We start from the raw sequence: 24,645 nt of genomic DNA on the forward strand, positions 1-24,645 counted from the left end.
TCAATAAATTCTTCCATTATTCTAATGCTAATACTACATTCTAATTTTAGTACGTTTTCTATTAAAGTGCTGCAGTAATGGTAATCAAAACTAACCCTTACTAAGAAAATCACAGATACGTTAATAAAATGTCAAGAAGGTTGAATATAAACGGCAGTTTAAACCTAGAATATAAAAGGTTTAACTTTGAACCAAGTTTAAACTTGAAACAAAGTTTAAACCAATATGGGGAAATAAATGTTAGTTTAAACTAAGGCCTAAACCAGATTAAAATAAACCTAGTTTAAACTCATTTGGGGAAAACGGTCCTTACATTGGCAAATTTATGTTCTTGCTTATCAGTTCCCAGAACATTCATATTATACAAACATACTATTCAGACTTTTCACTCAGCACCAAATATATTTATTCCTCGGAATATGAAACAAACCAGACCAACAAAAACATTGTACTCACTCTTTTAGCTTGCTCAACAGCACGTTCCTTCTTGATTCGCTGAAGTTCTGCTAAAAGCTGTGCTGTGTCATCATCGCTATCTTGATCATCAGAATCATCTTCATCCAAAGGATCATCAGCATCTAAACTTGCAGCTGGGACCTGATCCAATTTAGGTCGCTTGCTAGTGCTGCATAACAAAAGAGTAAACATTCATAAAATCTAAGATGTACACTAATGTCACCTTTGAATTACTACTTTAAAAAGATCACTTACTAAAATATAATGGTTGCCTGCATGTGATGCCTTATTTAGCTGTACTATCCTAGCAAAACTCTCCCTTCAACTTGACACTTAAGTCTAGAATGTTGTACTAGCTACAATCCATTCTCCAACCTTTATGTTTTACATACATCCTTTACTTAACACTATTCTAACACATGTCCCTTTCCTGCAGTTTAGTTTTTAAAATCTTCTTTTTTTTTTTGTTTTTTTGCTAGGGGCTTTACGTCGCACCGACACAGATAGGTCTTATGGCGACGATGGGATAGGAAAGGCCTAGGAGTTGGAAGGAAGCAGCCGTGGCCTTTAATTAAGGTACAGCCCCAGCATTTGCCTGGTGTGAAAATGGGAAACCACGGAAAACCATCTTCAGGGCTGCCGATAGTGGGATTCGAACCTACTATCTCCCGGATGCAAGCTCACAGCCGTGCGCCTCCACGCGCACGGCCAACTCGCCCGGTTTAAAATTGTTTAAAGAATAAAGAAAATCAATACATATTATGATGAAGGTAGCAAGTAGGGGCCCTCTTCGGAGGCAGCCCTACCCAGGGAGTGGTATGGGTCCCAGTTCAGGGTTACGAGTGAAGACCTCAACGGCATCTACGGCGGAGAAGGTGGACTTCGGTACGGTGGAGATGACGGAAGGGAAAAGCCCGTAGTGTCTGTACTCCAGAGGTGCGGCTACGAAAGGCGTCTGTCTCCATGTTAGGGGCGGCCTAATTTTGAACCTGGCAGTAGGTATAAAATGCCTTTGTGTGTGGCAAGCCCATCGTAACAATAGCCTATATGGACAAAGCAGATATGGTGCCTCGGAAAAGGTTAGAGCGTCTCCTGCTAAAAGCGACGCGCAGCTCTTCAGGTGCTGGGAGAACTGTGATAAATGGGCAACCAGCACCAAACCACATCAAGATTGCAACAGTAAATGTACTGACACTTACAGGAAAGACAGAAGAACTGGTTGACTTCATGATAGAAAAAGATATAGCTATACTTGGACTGCGCGAGACCAAGAAGAGGGGTAGAGGGGAGATCCCTCTGAGAGAACGATACAGGCTGTATTACAGCAGAGGACCTGAAGCAAAAAATGGAGTGGCCACCATACTTAGAAAAGAAATCCAAGAATATGTGGAATATACAAAATACGTCAGCGATAGGATGATGATGATGATGATGATGATGATGATGAGACTCCAGTTAGAAAATGACGTGAAAGATCTCTTTCAGTCGTATGCCCCACAAACTGGTTGCATAGATGAACATAGGACTTCTTAGACGAAGTGGAGAGACAGATAGAAGATAAGGAAGTGCTACTGATGGAAGATCTAAATGCACAAGTTGGAATGGAAAGACAAGGAAAGGAAGATGTTGTAGGGCCCTTTGGATATGGAAATGTAAATCCAGAAGGTAAGTTGTTGGTGGATTTTTGTATGAGGAATCAAATGATTGTTGGAAACACCTGGTTTAGGAAGAACAACAGTCAGATGATTACAAGGTATGGCTGGGGAGACAGACGAACAAAGAGCATGATTGATTATACAATCATCGAGAAAGAACACCGGAAGAACCTTTTAGATGGAACAGCCATGCCTGAAGAAGCCTTTGGTGGAGATCATAGAGTTGATAGGAAAACAAAGTGGGAAAGATTGAAATACCTCCATTAAGAAGAGAGAAAAGAATTAAAGTATGGAAGTTGAAGGAGAAAAGCATACAAGAAGAATTTCAAAGGGAAATAATACCCTTGGTATCCAGGACGGAGGTGGGGAATGTTGAAGGTGAATGGAAAATATTTAAGGAAGCACTGGTTGGATGTGCAGAAAAGGTGTGTGGTAGAACAGCAGGAAATGTGAAAGACACAAGAGACACACTGGTGGAATGATAGGGTAAAGATTAAAGTGAAGGAAAAGAAAATGGCATGAAAAGCATGAAAAACATCTAAGACTGAAGAAAGTAGAAGAAAATATGTGGAGGCAAAGAATTTGGCCAAGAAAGTAGTGGAGGAAGAAAAGAGGAAAAGCTGGGCCTTATTCACACAGAAATTGAGAGATGATATGCAGGGCAGCAAGAAATTACTGTATGGTATCTTAAGAAACAAAAAGAGAGATCAAGTAAACACCAGATTTGTGAAGGATGAAGGTGGCATAATATTAACAAAGCCAGAAGAAATAAGAAATAGATGGAGAGAATATCTTCAGAAGCTGCTGAACATAAGAACAGATGACAGTCATTCAATGGACGACCAGGAAAGGCAATTAGTTGATGAAGATATGGATAAAGAAATTACAATGAATGAAATTGAAATGGCAGTAAGAAAGATGAAGAATGGAAAAACTGCTGGAATAGATGAAATTTCAGTGGAGATGATAAAAGGCAGCTGTAGGACTGCAGTGGACATATCGGGTTCTCAGGAAAGTCTGGGAGAATAAGGAGGTCCCTGAGGATTGGCAAAAAGGAATAATCATTCCAATTTTCAAGAAAGGAGATAAGAAAGTTTTGAACAACTACAGGGGAATTACTCTAATATCCCATGTTGCTAAGATAATGTAAAGGATACTGGACAGTAGAATAAGGTTGAGGGTTGTGAATGAGATACAGGAAAATCAGTTTGGTTTCAGAAGTGGAAGGTCAACAATAGAGCCCATTTTCATTATGAGACAATTAATGGAAAAGCAATGGGAGTATGGGAATGATATGGTGATGACGTTCATTGATATTGAAAAGGCATACGACAGTGTCCCCAGGACTAAAGTTTGGGACAGTCTGGTGCGAAAATGAATTGGACAGAGATTAATAAAAATGATCATGGCAATGTACAAGGAATGTTGTAGTTGCATGCATACACAAGTTGGCAGGACAAGTTGGTTCAAAATAACTAGTGGGCTGAGACAGGGAAGTGTTCTATCACCAATCCTGTTTACAATAGTAATGGATGACATCATGAGAACAGCAAAAGCAGCATATGGAGGAAGAGAAATGAATATGATGTTATTTGCAGATGATATTGTGATTTGGGGAGAAGACGACGGGAAGGTTCAAGAACAGTTGAATGTGGTGAATGGGATGATCAAAGAATGTGGATTGAAAATAAGTGTGGAAAAGAGTAAAACTCTTGTTATGACTAGAGGGGAGAAGGAAGGGGAAGGTCAAATTAGACTTGCAGACAAGCCCCTGGAAGTAGTGGAAACGTTCAAATACCTGGGGAGTGAATTAATGGAGAATGCTCGACTGGATGCTGAGATTAATAAGAGGATTCAAGGTGGAAGTTGTTTCTATCATAGTGTAAGAAACATGTTATGGGACAAAGATGTGCCAATGGAAGCAAAGGAAACTATGTACAAGATGTATTACGTACCCATAGCAACTTACGGAGCAGAAACTTGGACAGTGACGAAGAAGCATGGGAATCGAATACAGGCAGCTGAAATGAAGTTCTTGAGGAGTATGATACAGAAGAGTAGAAGAGACAAAGTAAGGAATGAAAAAATCCGGGAAGAAATTGGAGTGGAAAAAATGAATGATAGAATAGAGAAGAGCAGAGTAAAATGGTTTGAGCACATAAAGCGAATGAGCGACGAAAGAATGCCAAAAAAGGTGATGGAAATGCAAATCCAAGGAAGAAGAGGCCGTGGACGACCACGATTGAGATGGAAGGATACAATCCAACGCAGTATTATAGAAAGAAACCTGGACTGGGACACAGTGTTGGAGAAGGAGTGGTGTAAAGACCGAAGAAAGTGGAGAGGAACCATATTTGCCCCTACCCGGCTACAGCTGGATAAAGGGAAATGATGATGATGATGATGACAATGATGAATACATATCATGATATAAAGATCCCAGTAGGTGTCTGTTGTTTGTAAGGAATAATCTCGAGGAAATTCACCCCAACCACTGTATAGAGCATTTATCAAGGAAGTTTTAGGTGTATGAACCATTGATATGAGAAAAAGGAGGCACACAGTGGCGATTTTAGAGAAGAAAAAACCAGCCATTCGAGTGCTTCACTGGCTTATACAGCCTAAAGTGTGAGGGGATGAATAGTTTGAACATAAAAAGGGCTCTAAAAAAAAAAGTCTGCATAATTTACAGTATAAATTCAACCTTAAATGAGAAAGCATATTTTGAGATTAATCCTTATTGTACCATTCTGTCCAGTCATTAACAAATGATATTTAACGCAGAAATAATATTGCGCAACATGACGCCAACTGGAAGGGAGTGATGCCATATAGATCGCGGGAACTCAGAAGGTGATTTCCCTAGGCGATGCATGAGTGAGACAATATGTGGAAGGGAGAAAAAGAGATAAGAATTTGTTAGGGAGAGCCATGCCAGCCTAACAAAAATTTTTAGCGGGAGCAGTCAGGTTCACCACATCACGGGAATTGACTGATATCTCCTCTATCTGAAGGTTTTCCAGGATGATAGAAGGATGGAAATTATCTCCAGAATTTTATGAAGCCAACGATACGTCTAATGCTGTTAACAAATAATTAGATTGATAACTACGTAGTAAGCCGACCACCATGAGAAAATATTTGGAGGCCGCATACCAAACTTAAGTTGCTTCCCGGGGCTTCCCAGGGCGTCGCGTGGGTTCCTGTCTCCTATAAGAGCTGAGAGATGTGAAAGGAGGGGATTCATTCGACGATAAGACTGCTGTCCGTGCGTGTCGCGTGTCTACTTGTATTTACGCCAGAAACCTTTGTTTAGGACAAAGACTGTGAATAACGAGTGCTGTTGCGCTAACTTTGTTTCAGTAGATCGGTAATTTATAAACTTTCCGGTGGTAATTCCAGCATATCCTAATATTTAGACGCTTTGCAGTGAGGTCACGAGTGCCTAATTAATTGATGGTGAGGAATTCCGTATATACCGGAGGTAATTCAAGTGTAGGACAAGATTTAGATGCTTTGCAGCAAGGTCGCGAGTGCCTAATAATTGGTAAAGAATGCCGTATCTATAGGCTTCATTATGAAGCGGTAAGGGGAAGTTTGTGAAGTGCAGAAAAGGTGCTAATAATAAACAAAAGCAATCGGCATTGTTCACATTAGGCATATGAGACTGAACAATCGGGCATGAAATAATGAGTGCCTTGAATGATTCAGTTGTTGATTTCTGATACTAGAGTGAAGACTGGTGCCGTGTTCAAGAGACGTGTGATACAAGAGCCTCCGACCATAACTTCAAGAAGACGGCATCTTGAACGACCCATTCTACCAGAAGACGTCATGAACGGGTTATACGTGGAGACTGGACCTAGAGGATCGACCCAGGACCATACTACTACCATGATTGCTTAAGCAGGTGATTCAACCTGGAAGGAGAGGAAGAGGCCTCCAAGATGATAGATAAGTGAACCAAAATTTATATACATGTGTTAGGATCAGAGGACGGGTTGTTACGCAGAAATACAGTGATTAAATTTGTAAATATAGCAGGGGACGTGATTATGGCCCATCAGGCCATTTATTGAGATGTTTTTTTAATATATTTAAGTGTAAGGCATATATGTTTTTATTGTAGGAAGCAAGGATTAGGTTAGCTTATGTGATAGGATGCAGTGTACATAGTATTACGGGAGCTTGTTTATGAGCTTAGATCAGTATTCCTTAGTGTCTGGCGTCTGATAAAATCTGCTTGTAACTATGGGTCACTTAGGATAATGTTCCATTTCTCTTTATTGAGAAGGGTTGTCTGATCTGCGTAACGTAGCGCATGCATGCTGCCTGAATTTAATGTTTTATTTTACTGCTTGCATTTATTTAATCGACTGTGGGTGAAATGAAACTACACCATAGGCTGTGTCATGAATATCTGCGACCCCGTTTTACTCTGCCAAGTAAGGGCTTGAACCCTAGACTTGGGGGTTATCAGGAACACGTCATATGGAATGACGAAGATGTTTTATGTGTATGACAGGGCAAAGTACTTTATATGTTATAAATGAGGCCCAGGGTGGTCTTTTACTTGTGGTGGATATATATAGAATGTGAGTGATTCCCCACTCATTATGTGGCTATTGGTTTGTCATGAGTAGAGGAGGATAAAAGCCCTTTTGGTGAAGGAGCTCTGAGCGCTCGGAAATTAGGCCAGGACGACACAGCCGGCCGTGTTATTATTTTTTTGTAGTGGGGAGGTTTCACTGGCGAGACTAGCAGGTTATTGCCCCAGCCCTGCATAGTGGAGGGTCGCAACCATTTTTAAAAGGCAAGGTTATGAGGAATTTTTTCTTTTTCAGGCGAAGACATATGTGTGACAGCGATTTCTTTCTTTTGTTCTTCTTCACTTGTCAATAGAGGTGTCTTACATTTGAACTTGACACTAAGGAATCAGTTGAATTAGTATATCCTGTAAATATAATGACTGTTTAAGAGACCTGTGTTCGCACCCGTATATATATTTCTATGCGGGATAGGGAGAGATATGCCTGTAGTAGTAGATTCAAACTTGCTATTTGTGTGTGTACTCCCCAATATATGTGGGGACCCTTTTCAATGGCTTTATTTCTGTAAGACAGTGCTGATCCTAGCATCATGTATTTTTATTTGTAGGTTTATTGATGCTGTTCCATGTAGGGGACACGTTCTTTTTTTGGGTTCACTGATCTACTTCTCCACGGCGAGTCATCACGCTATTTCACGTTGTCTTTGGAAGGTATAGATGTAAACCTTTGTTTTGTTTTCCCTTTTCTTTGCACTACGAGTGCTATCTATTGTATTGAAAACTGATTAAGAACACAAACTTATGCTTTGTAAAATTATATATATATTTAAATGCTACTGAGTTCATTTCATAATTTAGGATAGTAGAATAAGTTTCCTAACCCATACTCTCGTCATAAGAACCCAGTAAACGACCGTCTGCAGTTAGGCTGGTGCATTTATCTAGTAACAGGTAAGTTCGATTATGCATTGCTATTTATGCCCTGTAGGGTATATCAAAAATATACAACATGTAACACAAAAGGTTGAGGAAACTTCAATATACATTAACAGAAGGGTCGTCATCTCAGGTTTGAAAGAATGTTTTTGTTGAGTCCTTTATTTGCCTAAAATACATTATTTGCCAAATACGACGAAAACAAGCAGCAGTATTCTGCATCATAGGGATTACACAAAGTGCTGTGTCAAAAACGTGGAAAAATGTATCGTGCAAGCAATACGTGACTGATAGACCAAGGGAAGGTCAAATGAGGGTGACAATGCCATGTCAAGGTCGGTACATCTGTGTAACAGCACAGAGGAAATCAACTCTGACTGTTCAACAATTACGAGATGACTTCCCGAGGACAACCAGACTCTGTGTACAAATGGTACACAATTCGCTGCATAGTGCCTAGTTAAGATCATATCAAGCTATTCAAAGTGTTCCACTAGAGAACTTTATCATGTCAAGAGAGGAGAAGGCTATCCAGTGTTGGAGGAATGGCAAAATGTCATGTTTGCAGATGATACACCATGGTGAAGGGTGTGGAGATGTAAAGTTCCAGCATGGTGAAGAGGTGCATGCAAATGGGTTTGGTGGTGTAATGTTCTGGGCTGGGATCATGGATGGCCGTTGTGCACTTTCGATACGAATTCGAGGGATGATAACTGCCCAGAAGTACACCGATGAAATCCTTTGATTATCTGTACAACCCTTTAGGAATCAACATGGTGATGAATTCATTTTCATCAACGGCAATGCTCATCCTCTGCTTCTTTTCACGAGAGTTTAATCCTCATATAAACAAGTGGGAGGAGCATCATAGTTTTGCCCGTGTACATAGACATAGCTCACTGGATAAGCAACTGTCGCATTCACTCTACTGTATAAGAGCTCAAAGAAAAGGAGCATGTAACATTATTTTTTTTATTACATATAGATAATTTGGAAGAGTATGTAATCAAATTAAAATATGTTTATATTTGTACTTGTTTATAAAATTATAATTAAATGAATGCACAAGGTACAAGGCGTGGTGTAATACGGGAAGTCTCCTCGTAAAGCAGGGAAGCTCCAAGTTTTACAGGGTGGACTTAAGCTGTTGCATCAGTAGTCAGCAAGTCAGTATTCATGGTGAAAGAAATGGAGCAAGAGGTAGGACCATTGCGTGTTGTGAAGTATATAAGAGGAAAACCACCGGGCGAGTTGGCCGTGCGTGTAGAGGCGCGCGGCTGTGAGCTTGCATCCGGGAGATAGTAGGTTCGAATCCCACTATCGGCAGCCCTGAAAATGGTTTTCGTGGTTTCCCATTTTCACACCAGGCAAATGCTGGGGATGTACCTTAATTAAGGCCACGGCCGCTTCCTTCCAACTCCTAGGCCTTTCCTATCCCATCGTCGCCATAAGACCTATCTGTGTCGGTGCGACGTAAAGCCCCTAGCAAAAAAAAAAGAAAAAAAAAAAAAAAAAAAAAAGGAAAACCTCTCAGAAGTGAATCTTATTGTGAATGTATTCAATAATATAAGTAAACAAAATCCAAGTTTAGCAGTAAAAAAGGTAGAGAAACTAAGCGTAGATTTGTGTGGTGCGTTGGTCAGCCCGGTCCAGAATGTGCGGACAGTTTAGAAAGACACGAAAATTAACAACTCCAGGAAAGGAACGTAAACAACCTCAAAGGGTCCAGAAGTACGACGATATCGTCAAAAATAGAATTACAAGGAAAATTCAAAAATTATTTTCTCGGAATGAACCCCCCTACTTTACACAAAGTACCGTATTTACCCAAATAATCCCCACACCCTCATTTTAGGGAGGCTCATTTAAAAAAAAATTGAAATGAACTAAAATTCCTTCCATCGATAGAGTAACATAGGCATAAACAACATTTCGTATCATTCCGCGAGGCCCACGTGGTCTTTACGCAAATATGAACATGTAAATTTACGGATACAGCTGCTTTGCCTGAGATAATAAAAATACATTATCAACTGCTATGAAATATATTTTCCAAGAAAATGAGCAAGTAGGCCTACTTACATGACAGGTATTTCATTAATCTGAACTTGCAACAGGCTTGATTCCCTGTAGATCGGAAGATTCGTTGTCTCTTGCATCACTAGAATCCTCTCCTAAATTACTTACAAGTTCGTCACACTCCACGTCTAAAACACTTTTCACATGTGGTCTCTCTTTACTGGACAGTAACATGACCCATAGTGGATAATTCTTTTCGTGCAATGTAAACACTTGAAATAGACACACCGGCGAAATCTGATGTTAGTTTTGCGATACAGTAAAACCTCGTTAATTAGAAGTCTTTATAATACAGAAATCGGACTTCCAATTACGTGATTTTGAATTAACAGCCATCTTGTAATTCAGAAATGCCAACTCTTGCAAGTTTTCGCAAATTCTGCTTTTCCGCGTACTGCCTGCTACGTGATATTGTGGCGTTCATTAAAATGCTGAATACAAAAGAATTACAATTTTGGTCTATTTTCAACTATGAAACACACTATACACACATCGAAGTGAGTGAAAGTTCACATTCCGGAAGACACGTTCTATCGTGACGTGGAGAAATTTTGAATTTAAATTACTCTGTACAATACAGTACTATTTTAAAAAAAAGTAAAGTTTAAATTGTTTTTTTTAAAAAAATATGCGGGGATTATTCGCGTAAATATGGTATTACAAAGCGAGAATAATGATAACTCTTTACCCACTTCCAGTTTAACTTCACTGTACAGGCTTTTAAAAGACGTCTGCTTCCAGTTTGTTAAAAGAGAACGTAAACCTGTATTAATGGATAGGGAAGATATTGTGTTCTGGAGACAGAAATATTTGCGTGGAATGATAACGCAGAACGTTGCAGAAGTTATTACCGAGATGGAACGTAGCTTAATGAAGGGCATGTAACTTAAAAAGTACATGTTGATTCTACAGTCACAGCCAGGAAACAGACTTTTTTTTTGTCGACTTTCAATTTGTCTGAAAAAGTAGGAGGCTTATCACTGTTCATGTAGATAGTGACTCTGTTTTTGTGAAGGCGGAGTTCTCATATTTGATGACAAGAGTATCATGACTAAAAGAAGGGAATGTGTTTTTATAGTGGTTTTTGTCTTTTCTACTGAAACTCGAACGTGGAACCGTGATTGTAATGGACAATGGATGTTACCATTCTGCGAAAGTGGAATGAATCCCTACAATGGCACTGCGACAAGACCACATAAAGACCAGATCACTGCTTGGCTTGACAGTCACCAAGTAGAATATGAGGGCTGGGGCAAAAGTCATGGTAACTATTTCTTTTTCTTGAAGATACCAGTCCGGTTGGAAAATGTGTCATATACAGACGAAAGGACAAGGTGTTAACTACATGTGTGGACAATGAATAGCACTGAAATATCGTAACACACTAATTTATTACGGTAGTATGCAGGGTAATACGGCCTTCTCGGTGCAAAAGAATGACAACACAGTACACATGAAGTTGACATGACAAACCTGGGCATAAAGACCCTCAAAGTAGTCCCCTGCTACTGACACCACACACTGCCAACGATGTGGGAGGCGCTGAATACCATCTGCCTCAGCATTTGTCGCACCATGTGTGAATCGGGTCACCTGTTGGAGCACAGCATTAGCAATGTCCTCTCGTGTTGCAAACCGCCTACTACGTAGTGGTTCCTTAATCTTTCGAATGAGATCAAAGTCACAGGGCGAAATGTCGGGAGAGTACGGTGGGTGCTCCAATTCTTCCCATCCCCAACGTCGCAGTAGCCGCCCTACACTCTGCTTTATGTGGTTTTGCATTGTCGTGCAGGATTATTGCACTGTCCACAAGATCCAGACGTTTCTCCCGAACGCCACATCGTGCCTGTCGCACCAGGAAGTCCCTGTAGTACTGTGCGGCCAATGTTCTGCCATGTGGAACAAAGTGGCAAACGACACCCCTGACGTTGTACACAACGATCGCACTAAATTTGACTGGGGAACGTTTCTGACGGACCTTCTGCCTCCTTGGTGATCCAGCATGTCGCCACTCCGCGGACTGGCGTTTCAGTTCTGGTTCGTACGCCCTGGCCCAAAATTCATCAATGGCGATTATTCGTGACAAGAATTGATCGCCGTCCTGTTGCCAGCATGCAAGGTGGTCGGAGCATATTGCATGGCACACCCACCTTTGAACTTCCGTCAGTGCATGCGGTATCCACTACGATGCGATTTTGCGCAGTTGCAGCTCATTACGCAATATCCTATGAACGGTACGTTTCTCTATGCCACTTGCCCTCTCTAACTCCAGTAGCGTCCATCGTCTGTCTTCACCCAGGAGCTGATCGATGACGGCAGGTGTCACGTCGGTCCGCACAATGACAGGTCGTCTCGAACGTTGCTCATCAGTGGTTGACACATGTCCTTGCTGAAACTTTCCTACCCACCGTGCTACTGTACGGTATGGTAGGACATTATTCCCGAGGGCTTCCACCAATTCACTGTGACATTCCATCGCATTTCTCCCTGAAAGAACGGCTATTTTGATGTAAGCGCGCTGCTCAACACGGGTTACTTCCATTTTGCACGATACTCACCAACTGACTGATTTCACAGCCCTCGCCGCGCTACTACCAGCTATCACAGAGCCATCTGTTGTTCTGCATACAACATACGCCTGCAGAACTTTCACACGACACATATACGTTTGTGATCTGTTCACATATCTACAAGAAAAAAATTACTTGCCATGACTTTTGCCCCAATCCTCATATAAGGCTAATAATGGTCATTTCAATAGATGTTGTCACAGGAATAACAGTTCTGGCTGACATGTTCAATCAATGTTATATCAGGATGGGAACTCTACAAAATAAGTGATATACATTTCAAATCGAAACTCTTCCAACGGATGAATTCCATGAGAGACCAGTATGATAAATACATTCCAAATGAAAGATGACAGAAAGAGAGCCACTGTGTTCTACGACTTCCACTCTACCATTACACTATCAATCCAATCGAACTGATATGGAGTTAACTGAAGGGTTATGTTGGGAGAAAAAACAACCATGAAGCTACAAGATGTACGATCTCTATTTTGCAGTCTTTGAAAATGCGACCGCAGATAACTGGAAGGACTGCATTGGACAAACAACAAAAGAAGAAGACCAGATGTGGCAGCTAGACGGTCTACCAGATTATCATCATCATCATCATCAAAAACTTCAATATCTATCCTGGACCTCCTTTCTCTAGATCTTGTGTGGAGGAAAGGGAACCAGGGTAGAATGTTATCCAGGAATTAGGTTCAGGCAGATGTTGAGGAAAGTAGAAGAGAGGGAGGAGGGGAAGGAGAAGGTGGTAGTGTTTCACGTTGGTACCAACAACGTAAGGCAAGCTGATATAAGTAAGCGGAGATTGTTATTAGTGGAATACTGTGTAGGAGGGATACTGACTGGAGGGTGATTGGGGATTTAAATGAGACTATGGAGTGGGTATGTGGGAAACTGGGAGTGAAATTTTTAGATCCTAATGGGTGGGTAAGAGATAGGGATCTGCGCTCAGATGGCCTTCACTTAAACCGTAGTGGTACGTGTAAGTTAGGAAATTTGTTTGGAAGGGTAATAGGGAGGTACACTCAGGGAAACAGGGTGGCCTAGGGAGCGGTGATAAGGGAACAGGGAACTGGAAATCAAGTAGGGATGACATAAAATTGTTAGTGTTGAACTGTAGAAGTATTTAACATTAAGAATTTCATTCTTCAGGTTCCGTATTGAATCAAGATTCACAATAGAGAAATGGGAAAGTTAATATCCACCTTTTCAATACAATATATTACATGAAGGTTTACATTTAAAACATCACGTTTATTTACATTTGGTACCGGTTTCGACAATGTTTGATGTCATCAGCCAGGACAACTATACAAAGATATATTACATTAATCGTGACTCCTACAGTAATATTATGTTAATAGTATTGAATATAAACATAAATATAATTAAAAGTATATACATATATAAGCTGACAGTCAGTGCGATAAAAGATTGTTTTTATAAGGTGTGCACCTTAGTATTTTAGTTAAAAAAGGAGAAAGTATTGAAAGTGAAGTATAATAATCAGCTTTTAGTGACATATTTGTCTGTTGAACAGTAGGGTTATATTTATGAAGGCTTTGTAGCCATGTTTAACATTATAAAAGAAGTAGACACATGCTTAGTTATGAGTGTTTCTACATAAAAATATGTACAGTAAAATCCAGAAAGTATTCGAATGTGGCTTGAGCTTGGACTTAATAGATTGGATATCACTGCATGTTAATGTAGGCATATAGGATGTTCGTTGGTAGATTCTATGTATCAGTTTTTTGTACTCTAATTTTTTATGTTTATATCATATTAGTGAATAGAGCATTTTGGATTAAGTGCAGTACAGTTGTGATGATATTGAAGAGATTCTTGTGCTTTGAGTTGCGAGTACATAGGTTGTTCGAGAAAGATCTTGAACCAAGACCGAACCTCGGATGCCAAGCCAGTATTAGATGAGTCAGAGATGGTACATTTGGTATATTCATGTTTATATTCAATACTATTAACGTAATATTACTGTAGGAGTCACGATTAATGTAATATATCTTTGTATAGTTGTCCTGGCTGATGATGACATCAAACATTGTCGAAACCGGTACCAAATGTAAATAAACGTGATGTTTTAAATGTAAACCTTCACGTAATATATTGTATTGAAAAGGTGGATATTAACTTTCCCATTTCTCTATTGTGACTGTAGAAGTATTGTAAGGAAAGGAATAGAATTAAGTAATTTAATAGATATATATTTACCAGATATTGTAATAGGAGTTGAATCATGGCTGTGAAATGATACAATGGATGCAGAAATTTTCTCACGGCACTGGAGTGTGTATCGTAGAGATAGGATAGGAATGGTGGGAAGTGGAGTATTCATTCTGGTGAAAGAAGAATTTGTAAGCTACGAAAAAGTTAAAGATGAGACACATGAAATTCTAGGTATAAGGCTCATTTCTAAAGATCATAGGCAAATTGATATATTTGGAGTGTACAGACCGGGAAAGGGTAGCACTGACGTGGATTCGGAATTATTTGATAGTCGGCTATGTGGGAAACGACATGGTAAGAAATGTGATTGTAGCAGGAGATCTGAATTTGCCAGATGTCAATTGGGAAGGAAATGCGAACGACACGAAGCATGACCAACAAATGGCAAATAAGTTAATATGGGAAGGACAGCTGATTCAGAAAGTGACGGAACCAACCAGAGGGAAAAATATCCTGGATGTGGTGCTGATAAAACCAGATGAGCTCTATAGGGAAACTGAAGTAATAGATGGTATTAGTGATCATGAAGCTGTTTTTGTCATAGTCAAAAATAAATGTGATAGTGTACCGGTTACGACCTGTACATAAGTATTTTTTGAGCATAAGTTACGTTAATTTACCACTTGTAATGTTCCGAGCGTGCCTAGTTTGTTTACCAGCAGCGAGGACCAGCTAGCGAGTGTATGACGACTGTGAGCTGTGACGTAGCCACAGGGGCTGGCTAGACCGCCCGCTCGTCTCAACACGTGTTACCAGCCTTGACTGGTATTTTCTGGATTCCACGTCACTTGTTCTAGAGAGTTCGATGGAGAAAATTTTGAAATTTCTATAATAATGATGCTAGCGAATCGAGCGATATGTCATCTTGTTTGGGATCACCTAAACGTCCCAATGCTCGAGTTTCAAGCAAATCCATCGAGGGATTCGGGAGATATTCAATCAAACCGTATTATGACGTAGACATCCCGGATTGAATAAAAGGAGGACCTACTGTAGCCTATTCACACAGTCTCAGCTGAGTAGTCAGCGGGGACACTCCTGCTGCTACTATCATCGTGGAACTCTGTCATTATACAAGTATGGGAAGACGATTCTTCCAAGTACTATAAAGTGGACTCATAAGACTTCGAGTGTTGTAGAAAATTTTGTAAGTCTTCGTAATTGAACTTAGAATATTTACAAGTGTTAATTAAATGGACTTGTATTATTTATGTGCCTTCGAGACTGAAACTTTTCTAAGTGTTTGGACTTGTATTATTTACGTGTCTTCGAAGCTGGAATTTTTCTAAGTGTTCGTGAAATGGACTTGTATTATTTACATGGGTTTGAGACCAGAATTCTTCTAAGTGTTCATTGAATGGACTTGTATTATTTACGTGCCTGCGAGACTGAAACTTTTCTAAGTGTTTACTAAATGGACTTGCATTATTTACGCGTCTTCCAAGCTGGAATTTTTCTAAGTGTTCACTGAATGGACCTGTATTATTTTCATGTGTTCGAGACCAGAACTTTTCTACGTGATCATTGAATGGACTTGTATTATTTACGAGTATTCAAGATTGGAATTTTTCTAAGTGTTCGTGAAATGGACTTGTATTATTTACGTGGAATATTTGCGACTGTTGAGGAACTCATCCTTCTAATAGACAGTGATTGATTAACATTGCTAGTGATGAACTTTAACTTTCCAACGGCTTTAAACAAAGTTAGGATAGTACTTACATTTACTCAAAGACTTTTACATTTGCCAGTGTTGGTTTAAAAGACTTATAAATTTCGTCAGTGAATTTATTTATGTGGAAGGACTTGTGTTTTCGTCAGTGGTCACTCAAAGACTTTATGAATTTCACCAGTGATTAACTTTAAATATATTCAAACTTCCAAGTGAATGGACTTGTGTTTTCATTCGAGTTTAGGCAAAGACTTGCACCTTCGCCAGTAATGAACTTTGAGTTTAACTATAATTTCACAAGAAGGGACTTGTATTTTTCGTTGCCAAAAGTTATTCAGGGACAAGGATTTTCCTAGTGATGAACTCTAAATTATTAATACCACTCATATCGTTTTAGGAGTGTTGGAAGACTTGATGTACAATTATCAAGAACTCTGCTTATAAGTTGATCATCCAAGGTTTTCATGGACTCAGTGCTACTAGTGACCTTGGGAACATCAATCCTCTCAGTCTCATTGGGCTGAGGTTGTACATGACTATCTACATCATCGCCTGGATCACCGGGGTTCAACCCGGGCCTCAGAGTTCGAGACATCTCTACTTGCCGTCAATCCAGACAGTCCAGCTGCCTCTGTCTGGAGTATCTGGAGTCCCTGGAGTCTTCTGGAACGTGCTTCAACCAGCTTGGCTTGGTGAGCTGGAGAACCCGAGCCATACTATTGGAATACGAGGAAGACAATCCATTTCTACTTAGAGGTGATGTGCAAATTCATGACTTATTTGAATAAACTCTTGTGCAGTCAGAGTCAAAGTTTTTCTGTAGATAGGACCCTACCTCCTGTACCGAGCCCTAGCTACAATTAATCCAGTTTTTCGCCCTGAGAACTATAGTCATGCTACTTTAAAATTTAATCTGAGAGTTGGGCTCTTTTACTGGTACAGAGAGGGGGAACTATACGTGGCACCCTACACGTAGGGGCTCGATAGCTAGGTCAACAGTGCTATCAATTAAGAGACAATTATAACACCCTGGACGTGGTGTTCTTTCTTTCTTTATTTGCAAATGAAATTTATGCCCTGGACATGGCAAATTATTTGTGTTTTATGTGTTCTGTGTCATATGGTTGAATTCTATGTGCTGATATATGATGAACTGAGTGCTTTCGAACTTAAAAGCCATTGATATTTCAATTTATATTTGAAATTTTCTAAGTGTCACATATTGAAATATTTTCATTACTCTCAACATGGAAAATATATTAGCAGCAATTGAAGCCCTTAGGCTTAATATGAATGAAGTTAACGCCAATTTAGAGACTAGGCTTACTGCAACATGTGCTAGCTTAGAGCGACGCCTCACTGAAACTAATACTAATCTTTCTAGCTTGGCTGAGGCTAATGTGCAAACTAATGCTAATCTTGCCAACGTAGACCAGCGTTTAAGTAACTTAGCCCAGGCAAATGTGGAATCAAATACCAACTTAGATAGGCGAATAGCTGAAGCAAATGCCGAAACTAAAGCCACTCTTGCCAACCTAGACAGGCGGTTAGTTGAAGCTGACGCCAGGTTAGATAAGCGTTTACATGACGTGGTTCAATCCCAATTTACGGAAATGAACACAAAATTAGAATCTCGTTTTGAGCAAGCAAGTGTTCGAATAGAAGAAAGATTCACTGAGATCCACTCCCAATTTACTCGCAATATCGAAGAGATTAAAAATACTATTAAAGACCAAGTCTTAGAAGCTGTTAAGGAAGATTTAAAGAAGGCTGCTCCTTCCGTTCAACAACTTTCACAGGGCATTGAAGAATTCAAGGCCGAATTTCAGGAGTGTCATGGTCAGCTTTCGCAAATGCAGGCCAAAATTGTTTCCGTCCAGGATACCTTAAGGGAGACAGTTAAGAATGACATTTCCAGAGTTGGAAATGAAGTTGCTCTATTAAAATCTAAACAGGGCAAGTTTCACAAACGATTCACTCAGCAAGCAGATAATACGACCACACAAATTAGTCATATTTGCAAAGATGTGGGTGAACTTAAAACCGAATTGAAGAACGATGTCAAACAGGTCGAAGGAGTAGTCCAACTCCAATTAGGAGATGTCAAAAGTAATCTCGAACAATTAGCCACTAAGGTCGTTAATCTTGAATCTCGAGATACTTCCAGACCTATCTCTAGTTCGATAGGAGGAGTCGAAGGAACGTCGTACCAGACGACTATTGTTAAAATCCAAGAGGAAAAACCCCCTAAATTTTCCGGTAAAGAAGACTATACTGCTAAGGAATTTCTCATGAATGTAGCGGAATATTTTCAAGAACATAAGATTGGCGAAGATAGAAAGCTAAGGACAGTTGCCCGATTACTAGAAGGCAAAGCTCTTTCTTGGTTTTCCGTATTCAAGTCCAATTTCAAGGCATATTCTGATTTTGAGAAGGCGTTAATTGACCGTTTTTGGAACGCAGAAATGCAACACCTTATCAAACTTCAACGTCTATCAATACCTTATAAAACACGACGTAAATTTCTTCGATTATACAACAGCTAAGAAGAAGCCAGCATTCAACCTACTATTCTTCTTTATTGCATCATTTAGTGCACAGTGGTCTTTTATAATATACGGCGCACCGAACTTTACATAAATTCCGCTCAGTGCTTCGTCAATTTGGATGAGTTATTATTTTTCATATATCTCTACTCAACTTCCCACTTGGTATGTACCTTTAAAGAGACTGTACTTGTGTTTACATTGTTTATGTTTTCTTCGATCTTTGACTTACTTCAGGCTGATGATGACCTATTACTAGGTCGAAACTAGTCCCTATGTAATTTTCATTTTGTATTGAAAAGGTGGACCAATAATAACATATTATTTTACTCTATTGTAAGGTATAACACCTCCATCAATACTTCTCGATACGCAGACTTTCTACTATCCCAGTTGAAGAAAATGCAATACTTAGATCCTCCTTTGCCTGAGAAGGAACTTATTCAGGTTATTACTTTGCAATACCCTTCTCACGTCCAAGAAATTTTAGTAGCTGCTAACATACAGAACTTGGATCAATTCGACGCTGTATTACGACGTCTGGATACTGCTCATGCACAGGGCACTTTAAAGCCGAGCAAGAATAAAGACATAGCTGCTCACCCAGTGCAAGTTAATGCTTCTGAGCAACCACGTCAAAGTCCAGAACGAATGGATAACAAGGAAGAGAGAGATACTCAATCATCACCTCCGCGGTATAGAGGGTATAGAAAACGCCCATACCGTAGCCAGAGGCCATACCCAACCAAACCTACTTGGTTGAAACAAGAAAGAAAACAAGAGAGTAGAGACTCAAATAATCCGGACTTACACAAACGATGGAAGGAAACACAGGACTACCTCCATCAGTTAAAACAAGAGGGTCATCAACCTGGAGCGACTTCTCTTGAATATCAAGAATATAATAAGAGAAACAACACCTTTGGACAAAGTCCAGAATCCACGAGTGCTGTTACAAAAAAAAAACTTAAATTTTTCCAAAACAAGATTGCCTGAAAATGAGGAGGTCGGGTCATTTCACGTTGATATAATTAATTATTGGCACATCGATGATGACTTACTGTTTGAGGACGAGTCACCTATTCGTCAACAGGTCCAACGAGGTTTACCTATAATTAATATTACCACTGGGGGAGTCCAAGTATCACCATTGGTGGACTCGGGAGCGCAAGCGTCCCTGATTGCTGACAAATTGGTAACATTGATTAAGGATAAATGTGATCTTCTGATTTTGCCAGGTGCACAAGTGAAGATCAAGGGCATTATTCCTGACCGGAATATTAAGTGCAAGCAGCAAGTATTCCTTGAGTTTACCATTAATGAGGAAGTGTGTGAACATGTCTTTTTGATAGTTTCGCCTATGAAATTCAACCTTATCTTGGGTTCAGACTTTTTGTCTAAGTATAAGGCTACTATTGACTACTCTGCCAACACCATTCATCTATGTAGGATTGGGTCTGTAGAGTTGCAGCTGGTGGATGGTGAAGACTATAGGCTTCAAGGGGTTGATTTACCCTATACCCAAGTCGATGGTGTGATTGGCGAAGCCGCCCCAGTCGACCAGGTATTGACAGAAGAGGGTAATCCCGAGGAAGAAGAGGGACCCGTGTCAGAAGAAGAAGGAGATCCCGATGAAGAGGGACCCATTGAGGAAATTTTACATGACAAAGGGCCCGATTTTCTCACTTATATCTCCAGTGTAACTGAAGCGCCAGATCACCACCCTGACATAGCAGCGGCAGAGGAAGAAATCTATCAGGCTTATTCGGATGTTTTTGATGAAAAGCCCGGAGAAATTAAGAATTTTCAGCACCACTTCAACGTCAAGGATACTTCGCCTTATAAGCGCAAACCATATCCAGTGCCCGAGAAGTACATGGAAGAAACCAGGACACTGATTCACCAGATGGAGGCTGATGGAATTATTTCCAAGTGCGTCACGCCTTATATTAATCTGCTCACCATAGTAAGGAAACCCGATGGTAAGCTTCGTTTGTGTTTGGACGCTCGTGCCTTAAATGACCGACTGATTCTTGAATATGACCACCCTCCTCCGCTTAAAGATGTCATTAAGCGATTTTATGGAAAGAAGTATTTTTCAGGCATGGATATGACATCATCCTACTTCCATATTGTACTGGATGAACACAGCCGGTTCTTCACTGGATTTATCTTCGACAATATTACCTATACCTTCAACCGGGTGACCTTTGGCATTAAGAACTCGGGAGCCGTTCTAATAAGAGTATTGGAAAACCAGTTGTCTGATGAAGTGAAAGCCATCGCCACTATTTATGTCGACGATATCTTGATAGCATCTGATACATGGGAGCAGCATTTGGAAGATGTACACACTGTACTTAAGGAATTAAGGGAAAAGAACTTTAAAATTAATTTGAAGAAGGGTCAATTTTTTAAGACGGAAGTTCTTTTTCTTGGGCATGTGATTAGCGGAGAGGGCATCCGCCCAAACCCTGCCAAAATCCAATGTATTACAGATTTTCCTAGACCTTGCAGGATTAAGCAAGTGCAGCAATTCCTAGGACTTTGCCAATTCTTCTCACAACATTGCCCTCAGTACACTGAAACTGTAGCGCCTCTCCAGGAATTATTGAAGAAAAACAATCGCTGGAAGTGGACTACTGAATGTGAGCAATCTTTCATTGCTACTAAAAGGATGCTCAAAAATTATGTGCAGCTCTGCTATCCTAACTACGACTGGTCCTTCCATATTGAATGTGACGCCAGTAAGATAGGAATTGGAGCTGTTCTCCATCAAGTCGACCCTAATAGGCCCGATGTCAAGTTGTTCATTTCATTCGTGAGTCGTAAGCTTAGGGCTCATGAAAGGTCATATACCATTACGGAGCTAGAAGCCCTAGCGATTGTGTACTCACTTTTGTATTGGAAAAAAGTTGTCTTTGGATTTCCAATCACGATTTACACTGACCACAAGGCACTTACCTTCATTCTGTCTTCTGACCTCATGAGTGAACGAGTCACCAGATGGGCATTATTCATCCAACAATTCAATGTCTCTATTGTGCATCGATCTGGAAAGAACAACATATTAGCCGACGCTCTCAGTCGGAATCCTTCCGATACAGCTGTAGCTTGTCCAATTTAGTCACTAATAGTGACGAAGAAGAATTTCTGAGAAAACTTCGATATCTAGCCCAAGCCCAGCGGAGAGACCACAGGCTAAGAGAGATAATTCGCTTCTGTGAAGGATCAATTCCACAACATGATCCAGACTATGCTCGGATCGAGCAGGCAGCTCAATCTTTTTCTTGGGACAATAACCTACTCTACAAGTACATTAATACAGCCAAGACTGCTAAAAGGATTTATGCCCCGGCTAAACTTCGGGAAGCCATCATCTGGCATTGCCACTTCATCAATGGACATGCTGGAGTAGACAAAGTGGCTAGTGTGATTAAGGAGAGGTTTATCTGGGAATACCTCCATAATGACATCAGAATGACCACAAAAACCTGTGACTTGTGCCAACGGATTAAACCAAATAATTACCTCATGAGGGAATATCCAAGGCCTATCATTCCGGAGAAGCCTCGGGAGGTGATGGCGCTTGATCTGTACGGCCCACTTCCAAAGGCGACCAAGGGTAACAAGCACGTCTTAGTTATTGTTGATGTATTTTCAAAATTCATCATGTTGTTACCTATCCAGAAAGCAAACACGGGAAATATTTTAAGGAGACTCCGCAGGAACGTCTTTCATGAGATGGGGAAGCCTACATTTCTGCTAACTGACCATGGAAGCCAGTTCACGTCTGCAGAATTCCAGACGGCGATAGAAGAGTTGGAGATTCACCATATAATGAATTCCATTCGTCATCCCGAAGCCAACCCTGCGGAGCGACTGATGAGAGAAATTGCCAGATTCTGTCGAGTCTACTGCCAGCAGGAACATTGGAGATGGATTGAAGTACTTCCAGTGATGCAGAAAATAGTCAATTCCACTGTCCATGAATCCACTGGGGATATTCCGATGTTGGTGCATCATGGGCATATTCCTCATTGCCCTTGGGATGCTATTCTTCCTGCTCCACCTGATGCAGCCATCGATCAAGAAGCAAGAATTGCTAAGGCACTGGGAAAATTGAAACACGCTGAAGATATCAGACAGCGGAGAAATAGAAACCGAAAGTTCAGACCACCCTTGCAAGTGGGAGACAAGGTGTTGATTCGCAAACCTGCGACGTCTCGTCCAGAATTGAGGATCTATGCTAAGTTTTGTCCGCTGTACTTTGGACCTTTCAAGATTTCTAGATTTTTGGACAACGGTGCTTATGAGATCGCAAGATTAGATGGCAACCTTGAAGGCATTTACAATGCTTCTAATCTCAAAAAATACTTCGAATAAGGTTCATTAAAGAAAATCCTCATCGTATTTTCTTTTCCCTGAGAAGGAGGGATATGTACCGGTTACGACCTGTACATAAGTATTTTTTGAGCATAAGTTACGTTTATTTACCACGCATAATGTTCCGAGCGCGCCTGGTTTGTTTACCAGCAGCGAGGACCAGCTAGCGAGTGTATGACGACTGTGAGCTGTGACGTAGCCACAGGGGCTACTAGACTGCCCGCTCGTCTCAACACGTGTTACCAGCCTTGACTGGTATTTTCTGGATTTCACGTCACTTGTTCTAGAGAGTTCGATGGAGAAAATTTTGAAATTTCTATAATAATGATGCTAGCGAATCGAGCGATATGTCATCTTGTTTGGGATCACCTAAACGTCCCAATGCTCGAGTTTCAAGCAAATCCATCGAGGGATTCGGGAGATATTCAATTAAACCGTATTATGACGTAGACATCCCGGATTGAATAAAAGGAGGACCTACTGTAGCCTATTCACACAGTCTCAGCTGAGTAGTCAGCGGGGACACTCTCGCTGCTACTATCATCGTGGAACTCTGTCATTATACAAGTATGGGAAGATGATTCTTCCAAGTACTATAAAGTGGACTCATAAGACTTCGAGTGTTGTAGAAAATTTTGTAAGTCTTCGTAATTGAACTTAGAATATTTACAAGTGTTAATTAAATGGACTTGTATTATTTACGTGCCTTCGAGACTGAAACTTTTCTAAGTGTTTGGACTTGTATTATTTACGTGTCTTCGAAGCTGGAATTTTTCTAAGTGTTCGTGAAATGGACTTGTATTATTTTCATGTGTTCGAGACCAGAACTTTTCTACGTGATCATTGAATGGACTTGTATTATTTACGAGTATTCAAGATTGGAATTTTTCTAAGTGTTCGTGAAATGGACTTGTATTATTTACGTGGAATATTTGCGACTGTTGAGGAACTCATCCTTCTAATAGACAGTGATTGATTAACATTGCTAGTGATGAACTTTAACTTTCCAACGGCTTTAAACAAAGTTAGGATAGTACTTACATTTACTCAAAGACTTTTACATTTGCCAGTGTTGGTTTAAAAGACTTATAAATTTCGTCAGTGAATTTATTTATGTGGAAGGACTTGTGTTTTCATCAGTGGTTACTCAAAGACTTTATGAATTTCACCAGTGATTAACTTTAAATATATTCAAACTTCCAAGTGAATGGACTTGTGTTTTCATTCGAGTTTAGGCAAAGACTTGCACCTTCGCCAGTAATGAACTTTGAGTTTAACTATAATTTCACAAGAAGGGACTTGTATTTTTCGTTGCCAAAAGTTATTCAGGGACAAGGATTTTCCTAGTGATGAACTCTAAATTATTAATACCACTCATATCGTTTTAGGAGTGTTGGAAGACTTGATGTACAATTATCAAGAACTCTGCTTATAAGTTGATCATCCAAGGTTTTCATGGACTCAGTGCTACTAGTGACCTTGGGAACATCAATCCTCTCAGTCTCATTGGGCTGAGGTTGTACATGACTATCTACATCATCGCCTG

General features: G+C 40.2%; 1 protein-coding gene across 2 annotated transcripts in view; it reads right to left on the bottom strand.

The window, feature by feature from the left end:
• The window catches only part of c12.1 (spliceosome-associated protein CWC15), an 89,620-nt gene that overhangs the window by 33,723 nt on the left and 31,252 nt on the right, over positions 1–24,645 (bottom strand). For both annotated transcript variants that reach the window (XM_067151818.2, XM_067151817.2), the window contains exon 4: positions 457–625. In XM_067151818.2, the coding sequence (XP_067007919.1) occupies positions 457–625 (169 nt within the window). The remainder of the gene's footprint in view (positions 1–456; positions 626–24,645) is intronic.

Source organism: Anabrus simplex, chromosome 7 (assembly GCF_040414725.1).
Source record: "Anabrus simplex isolate iqAnaSimp1 chromosome 7, ASM4041472v1, whole genome shotgun sequence".
Classification (NCBI taxonomy): domain Eukaryota; kingdom Metazoa; phylum Arthropoda; class Insecta; order Orthoptera; family Tettigoniidae; genus Anabrus; species Anabrus simplex.